Genomic DNA, 8,224 nt, shown 5'->3' with positions numbered 1-8,224 from the left:
GTACACACCTTATGTTAGAATTATCGTGTCCGCTTGTACGTATTCTCAGCCAGACAACCTTGCGGAACACTAGCTGTACTCCTGTCAAGGTAAGGTTTCCATGCCGGCAACTTTTTCAATATGGGTTTCTGTTCAGGCCCCCTTTGTAGTCTAAGCGCCAATATCGCTTTGTGCAACATCAACGCTTGCCTGTTACTGTACCTATCGTTAATGACAAACCTCCCCCAACAGGTTCCCTGTCCAGTGCTGATACTCCGTGTATATACCGGGGGCTTCAAACTCCTCCAGCACCAGATGCTCTGACTAGTGCTGTTACTCCGTGTATATACCGGGGGCTTCAAACTCCTCCAACACCAGATGCTCTGACTAGTGCTGTTACTCCGTGTATATACCGGGGGCTTCAAACTCCTCCAACACCAGATGCTCTGTCCAGACTTGGTACTCTCTGTATCCACCGGGCGCTATCAAACTCATCCAAAACTAGGTGTTCTGTCCATATCTGTTACTCTCTGTATGTACTGTGTGCTATCAAACTCACCCAACACCGGGTGCTCTGTCCAGACCTGTTACTATCTGTATGTACTGTGTGCAATCAGCCTCCTGCAACACCGGGTGCTCTGTCCAGACCTGTTACTCTCTGTATGTACTGTGTGCAATCAGCCTCCTGCAACACCGGGTGCTCTGTCCAGACCTGTTACTCTCTGTATGTACTGTGTGCAATCAGCCTCCTGCAACACCGGGTGCTCTGTCCAGACCTGTTACTCTCTGTATGTACTGTGTGCTGTCAAACGTACCTAACACCGGGTGCTCTGCCCATACCTGTTACTCTCTGTATGTACTGTGTGCAATCAGCCTCCTGCAACACCGGGTGCTCTGTCCAGACCTGTTACTCTCTGTATGTACTGTGTGCAATCAGCCTCCTGCAACACCGGGTGCTCTGTCCAGACCTGTTACTCTCTGTATGTACTGTGTGCAATCAGCCTCCTGCAACACCGGGTGCTCTGTCCAGACCTGTTACTCTCTGTATGTACTGTGTGCTGTCAAACGTACCTAACACCGGGTGCTCTGCCCATACCTGTTACTCTCTGTATGTACTGTGTGCTGTCAAATTCACCCAACACCGGTTGCTCTGCCCATACCTGTTACTCTCTGTATGTACTGTGTGCTGTCAAATTCACCCAACACCGGGTGCTCTGTCCAGACATGGTACTCTCTGTATCGACTGGGCGCTATCAAACTCCAGCCGTACTGGGTTCTGTGAATCTGCTAAATGTTGTTCAAACTGAAACCTGTGTATTTGTTTTTCAGAACCATGATAGCTTTCCTTGTTTTAATCGGAATAGTGGCTGTTTACGGGTGAGTGGTATAAGGTAATCAACGTATGGGTGAGTTGAATAAACTAGTATATAAGGTGTAGATTGTGGGTGAGTAATATGAGATGGTGAGGTGAGGTGAAATGGAGTTTAACGTCGCGTCCAACATTATTGCACTTATATAGCGACGTGCGTGTACTTGTGTGTTTGTGTGGCTGCTTGTACTAGTCCGGACTGATGCCGATTTATAGTGCTAGCCCACTGAGATACCATGCCGCAGTTTAACATGAATACCCTACTCAGACACAGTATACTGACTCCGAGCTGACCAGTCCTTGTTTTAGCCCCTTAATGCCGAGCGCCAGACAGTGTAACAACAAGTACCATCTTTTAACGTCTTTTGGTATGACGCGGCCGGGGATCGAACCCCTGACCTGAAAGTCCGACAACTGGTAGTCTAGATCACGTACTTTGAGTAACCCCCTAACAAGTGTAAATTAGCACGGCTCCCATGGCCGAAAGCTATGAATACACAATGCCATTTAGAAAGTGGTCAAATGTAACTGATGTTATATTTGGGATAACACTTTCTTAGTAAACTACCAGTTGTCGGACTTTCATTTTGTGGAAGCCTCGGTGGCTGAGTGGGTTAGATCGCTGACTTTGTGTGCTGGGGATTAGGTGCCTCATCCTGGCAGGTATGGGTTCGAATCCCGGACGGGACTCAACCCAAAAAGTACTAGAATCTGTACTTTACTAAGAAAGTGTTATCCCAAATATAACATCAGTTACATTTGACCACTTTCTAAATGGCACTGTGTATTCACTGATTAAGATTGTTAGTTTGTCAACATCATGCCCCAGTTCAAGGGTTTCAAGTTTAAAGTCAGGTTTACCTCCCAGTCCTCTTTAAAACTGAAAAAAGAAGCCCCAGCTCATCAAGGGCTTCTCTGCGTTCAGACAGGACCTTACAGATGGCCACCACCACCACCACTCCTGCATCCACAACAACCAACAACAGCTGAAGGCGACCCAGGTGATCACCAGCGTCATCGCCGACATGGAGAAAGATGGAGACGGCATTGTTGAGCAGACCGAGGTCAAGACTGAGTTTCTCACCAAGTATGACAAGGACAGTAAGAGACGCTACTTATTATATACCCGCGTGAGGATTCGGATAAGCTTTGGTATCCGTAACCAATGTTTGTTGTAAATGTTCCACCCTGACCGAACTAGGCTGGTATTATGGAGTTACATTTTGGCTGGACTAACAAGTCTATGCATAGTCCAATCAAAATCGCGCTCAGAAATCGAAATCCGGTTCGTAAACTGTCATGCAGATTTCGGTCGATTGAAGGATTTGCGAAGCATGTGCACCGCTAACTCGTTGTCAACAGATATTTTCTAAATCTTTTCATGTTTTTGATCAAGGTGCTCACGTGTTTTGATGCGTTTGCGATGTAAGACACGTTTTATCACAGTATAGATCTTGATTATCGATCAGTTCGTCTTGACTGGTCGCCGCAGTTTTGTTTGAAGCAAATGCAAGTGATACGAGAGGTGGAATCTGATTGGCCCATAGGAGAGGCATAGAAGGGATATAACTCGTAAAAGCCACTGGTGGCTCTACGATCGAGCCCAGGAATTCCAGCCTAATTCGGCAAGGGTGGAAACTGGACTTTTGAAGTCAGTTAACTCTCTTGCCTCGGGAAGATGGCGTTGACTAGCATGAATATATTGGTTCGGCTGGGTTTCTTTTACTGATTTACCTGATCCAGACTTGGTTAGTTTCAAATAGGTTAGGAAATAAATATAACATCCCTTAACGCTAGGCGACCTGAATCGATCTATTTTGACATCCTATTCTCAGGGGGCAGGGGTGGCCCAGTCGCTTAATTCACTGAGCAGAGTGGGGTCCCTTGGGCACGCCAGAAATCTATGGTCGTGGGTTCGGATTCCGATTTGCCCCGATTATGTTTCTGGGTTTTTCAGAACCTTAACCGTGCTCGTGGATTTCACCGAAGTGGCAACCGTCCAAGTCACGAATCCCTTCGGGCTTTCCCACGACATTAAACCCACACGCCGTGATATGACTGGAAAGGGCGGTCGGGTAGCCCAGTGGTCAAAGCGTGAAGTGAAAAAAAAAGACCAAAAAGAGAGTTCGTTATATCCGTCAGTTCGTTATAAGCGTGTTCGTTATAACCGTAGTTTACTGTACTGTAATTAGAAACAGTTGCTTGGTACGTACAGTAAACTACGGTTATAACGAACACGCTAATAACGAACTGACGGATATAACGAACTGACTTTTTGGTCCCGACTACTTGCTGTAGTCATGCTGTATATGTACTTATAACGAACTACGGTTATAACGAACTAAGTTTACTGTATACATGTATATGCGCATATATATTCATGCCCCGACCAATATACTGCTCATGCTACATGTCAAGAAATACGAACATTTAGCCGTGTAATATATTGTATGCATATTGTCTGAATGCATCTCCGTCACAAATTCATCCTGACAATGGATGCGATAACATACATGCTGAACATGCGAAAATGTAAATTCCTTCTGAAATGAATTTTTTTTTAAAGAAAAATAAACAAACAGAAATCTTACACTGACTTAGCACAGTATTCGCGGTACTATTTTAAAAAACAACAATTTGTTCAGAAAATGCTTGAAAAGATCATTTTGCCTCGAGTTTTGCGAAAACATATTCGCTTGACAGGCTGTTGATGATGATGTTTCAGTGAGCGGAGATGTCTCGGAGGATGAGTTTGTGAAACAATGGCATCAGCGGTACCACGACGAGCACGACTTTGCCGGCTACCTCTTCCACCACTTCGATGCCAACGACGACCTAAAACTCACCGACAGTGACGTCGTCGCTTTGGAAAAAGGTCTCGATACCGACGGTTGGTGTTCATTCATTCATTCATTCATTCATTCATTCATTCATTCATTCACGCTTTCAGGTTACGGGATGGGTAGAGAAGGGGTGGTTGTCTTTTGTCGTAAACCTCCCGGTAAAATTAATGAATTTATTCAATGGGGACTGATTACAAAAGTGTACAACAATAAGATTTACACATATGTACCCAACGGAAAGTACATATCGTACGCTTAGAACACAATCGCATTAAAATCACATCTTTTTCTCCGATACGATACCTCTCTGCGTGAAGATCAGGTCACGTCAAGTGAACCTTGAGGGTACTTTCACCGCCCAATCAAAATGAAAGATTTGTTGGTTCTTAGCCAATCAGATGTCAGCTTTCTAAAGCTATTCTGCTCCATATCTTTACCCCCTCAATTCGGAAATTTCGTTTCGTACAAATGAAAACCCACACAGAACACACATGTTCTGTCGTTGTTCCTTTGTCGCCAGTTTCAGAAACTGTGAACACTTTGGACTTGACAGTCTCTGAAACAGACAGATGGATGGTGTGTGCGAAGGAATGAGTTGTCTCCCCTCTCTTTAACCATTGACTTCGGTTTATGTATTGCAGGAGATGGGCGAGTCTCGGTTGCAGAGTTCCAGACCTACTTAACCAACGTAAGTCACGTGGCGATACACTTTTCCAGTGATACACATGCAGTTGCCAGATACCTATCCGCCATGATTGTTTGAAGCAGAAAAAATAAAAGCCGTGGGTAGCTATAGTGTAAAAACAAAACCAAAATAAATTCCGAAAGCATTTCCTAAACATCGAAAATTAGAAACCGATATCGAAAATTTACCGAAAATAGAAGTTCTATAATGGATTGTGGCAACCTGATTTATTGTTTCTGAAAATGTATAATGTTGATAGAAACAAGCAACAACATTTAAAAAGGAATCCCAGTGAGATACAAAAAACAACAAAAGTGAGATGGAAATTATGAACCCGTGGAAAATCTAGAGTAGCTTGATTTATGTCTCTTGCATTACAGTAAGGTCTGTGAGGAAGTGAAAATAGTAAGGACTGTGAGGAAGGGGAAATCGTAAGGACTGTGAGGAAGGGAAAATAGTAAGGAATGTTAGGAAGGGAAAATAGTTAGAACTGCGAGGAAGGGGAAATAGTAAGGACTGTGAGGAAGGGAAAATAGTAAGGACTGTGAGGAAGGGGAAATAGTAAGGACTGTGAGGAAGGGGAAATAGTAAGGACTGTGAGGAAGTGAAAATAGTAAGGAATGTGAGGAAGGGAAAATAGTAAGGAATGTGAGGAAGGGAAAATAGTAAGGAATGTGAGGAAGGGAAAATAGTAAGGACTGTGAGGAAGGGAAAATAGTAAGAAATGCTAGGAAGGTAAAATAGTAAGGACTGTGAGGAAGGGGAAATAGTAAGGACTGTGAGGAAGGGAAAATAGTAAGGGCTGTGAGGAAAGGAAAATAGTAAGGAATGTGCGGAAGTGAAAATAGTAAAGACTGTGAGGAAGTGAAAATAGTAAAGACTGTGAGGAAGTGAAAATAGTAAGGACTGTGAGGAAGGGAAAATAGTAAGGACTGTGAGGAAGTGAAAATAGTAAGGAATGTGAGGAAGTGAAAATAGTAAGGACTGTGAGGAAGTGAAAATAGTAAGGAATGCGAGGAAGGGAAAATACTAAAGAATGTGAGGTAGTGAAAATAGTAAGGAATGTGAGGAAGGGAAAATAGTAAAGACTGTGAGGAAGTGAAAATAGTAAGGAATGTGAGGAAGTGAAAATAGTAAGGAATGTGAGGAAGTGAAAATAATAAGGACTGTGAGGAAGGGAAAATAGTAAGGACTGTGAGGAAGGGAAAATAATAAGGAATGTGCGGAAAGGAAAATAGTAAGGGTTGTGAAGAAGGGAATAGTAAGGACTGTGGGGAAGGGAAATTAGTAAGGACTGTGAGGAAGGGAAAATAGTAAGGGTTGTGAGTAAGGGAAAATAGTAAGGCCTGTGAGAACGACTAGACCGATCTTGGGCCACATCTCAACAAACATGGGATTTCTCTGTTCACAAAACACATCACTAATTAGTGGTATTTTCGCTTGTCGGGGAGCAGATATCAGTTCGCTTTATACGTTAGTTCACTGTAGAGAGTTTGTTAAGAGCGTAAATTTGATAAATATGATAATATATAGGCGATAAATGGGGGGTTTTGTAACAGTTCGTTGCATCCGTTTGTTCGCTCTATCCGTGTTCTACTGTAGTAGTCTGGGTAACTTTGGAAACTAAAATGTCATTTACTTATGAAACTAATCATTGCAAGATGCAGTGTGTTGTTTTGGACAGGCGTCTAAAAGGCGGCTGAAAATCCGTGACCAAAGAAAGAAATCGTACACATCTCTCAAAATGGCCGAACGTGTCCAGTAAAACGTATTCTTCTCAACACACTGGACCCAAATACGACGTTGATGACTATTCTCAACTGAATAACAAAGTTCCTAAATTTCATGTTAGAATATGTAATTATATTCAGAAATCACTGCATTTCAATGTTAAGACTGGAAGACTTCTGTTGCCCGAAAACTTAGGGACTGGTGTGTGGGGTGAGATTGGTCTTTGGGTGAGTGAGTGAGTGAGCATTGTTTTTCGCCGCTTTCAGCAATTTTCCAGCAATATCACAGCTTCACACATTGTACCCATGTCCGGAATCGAACCCGGGTCTTCGGCGTGACGAGCGAACGGTTTAACCACTAGGCTACCGATTGGTCTTTGGACAATATCATATTTTGCTGACACACACACTCACTCATATCATGACCAATTTATCTCCCCCTCCAATACATGGGAGTGCGGCGTTAAACAACAAACCAACCAACCAACAACCAATACATGGAACATTTGTTTATGACCCCGTCCCTATAATTAATGACCAGTACCTAAATGATGTTCAGATTAATAACTATGTTTGAAAAATACTTAACACTTCGAATGTTTCAGCTCTACACCAACTGTGTTCCATCTCACGGCAATTGATATCATCTGTCAAATAAAACTTTGTGATCGACCTTCCATACGTGTTTCATTTATCAGAGTGGGTGGTAAGGGTCCCACGGTATTGGTTGACAATGAAGATGACGCGATGACGCGCAAGGACCACGGGATCAGCATCGTTGAAGTAGGGCCCCTACTTGGCCCACGCGTTCTGCATAGTTTAAGAAAACATTTACATATCATTAAGAAAGCTGTCACATATTTTGATATGAATGAGAATTAGTCTTTGTTCAGAACAAACATGTGCATGGTTTGGATTTATAACAACATTAAATAAGTCTACAAATACTTCTATATACCTTGCTAGTTCTCCTCCTCTACACATCACATGTATTGTTCCTGTATATACCCAGACCTCGTCAACACTTGCTTGTTCCTGTATATACCCAGACCTCGTCAACTCTTGCTTGTTCCTGTATATACCCAGACCTCGTCAACACTTGCTTGTTCCTGTAAATACCCAGACCTCACCACCACTTGCTTGTTCCTGTATATACCCAGACCTCGACAACACTAGCTAGTTCCTGTATATACCCAGACCTCAACAACACTAGCTAGTTCCTGTATACACTCAGACCTCGTCAACACTTGCTTGTTCCTGTATATACCCAGACCTCGTCAACACTAGCTACTTCCTGTATATACCCCGACCTCGTCAACACTTGCTTGTTCCTGTGTATACTCAGACCTCGTCAACACTTGCTAGTTCCTGTATATACCCAGACCTCGTCAACACTTGCTACTTCCTGTATATACCCAGACCTCGTCAACACTTGTTTGTTGCTGTATATACCCAGTCCTCGTCAACACTTGCTTGTTCCTGAATATACCCAGACCTCGTCAACACTTGCTTGTTCCTGTATATACCCAGACCTCGTCAACACTTGTTTGTTCCTGTATATACCCAGACGTCGTCAACACTTGACCTCGTCAACACTTGCTTATTCCTGTCTATACCC

General features: G+C 43.2%; 1 protein-coding gene across 1 annotated transcript; it reads left to right on the top strand.

Annotated features, from left to right (window-relative positions):
- On the top strand, window positions 1-7,283 carry LOC139455906 (calmodulin-like). Its single transcript, XM_071237455.1, has 6 exons — window positions 1-89; window positions 1,309-1,356; window positions 2,274-2,449; window positions 4,074-4,238; window positions 4,833-4,879; window positions 7,212-7,283. Exons 2-6 carry the CDS (start codon window positions 1,313-1,315, stop codon window positions 7,245-7,247), a joined length of 468 nt encoding a protein of 155 aa, XP_071093556.1. The 5' UTR covers window positions 1-89; window positions 1,309-1,312; the 3' UTR covers window positions 7,248-7,283.
- Window positions 7,284-8,224: the final 941 nt, after the last annotated feature.

The sequence above is a fragment of the Haliotis cracherodii genome, unplaced genomic scaffold (assembly GCF_022045235.1).
Source record: "Haliotis cracherodii isolate W230 unplaced genomic scaffold, xgHalCrac1.p SCAF_11, whole genome shotgun sequence".
In the NCBI taxonomy this organism is placed as follows: domain Eukaryota; kingdom Metazoa; phylum Mollusca; class Gastropoda; order Lepetellida; family Haliotidae; genus Haliotis; species Haliotis cracherodii.
The sequence above is the reverse complement of the archived record's forward strand: the minus strand, read 5'-3'. Positions and strand labels throughout refer to the sequence as shown.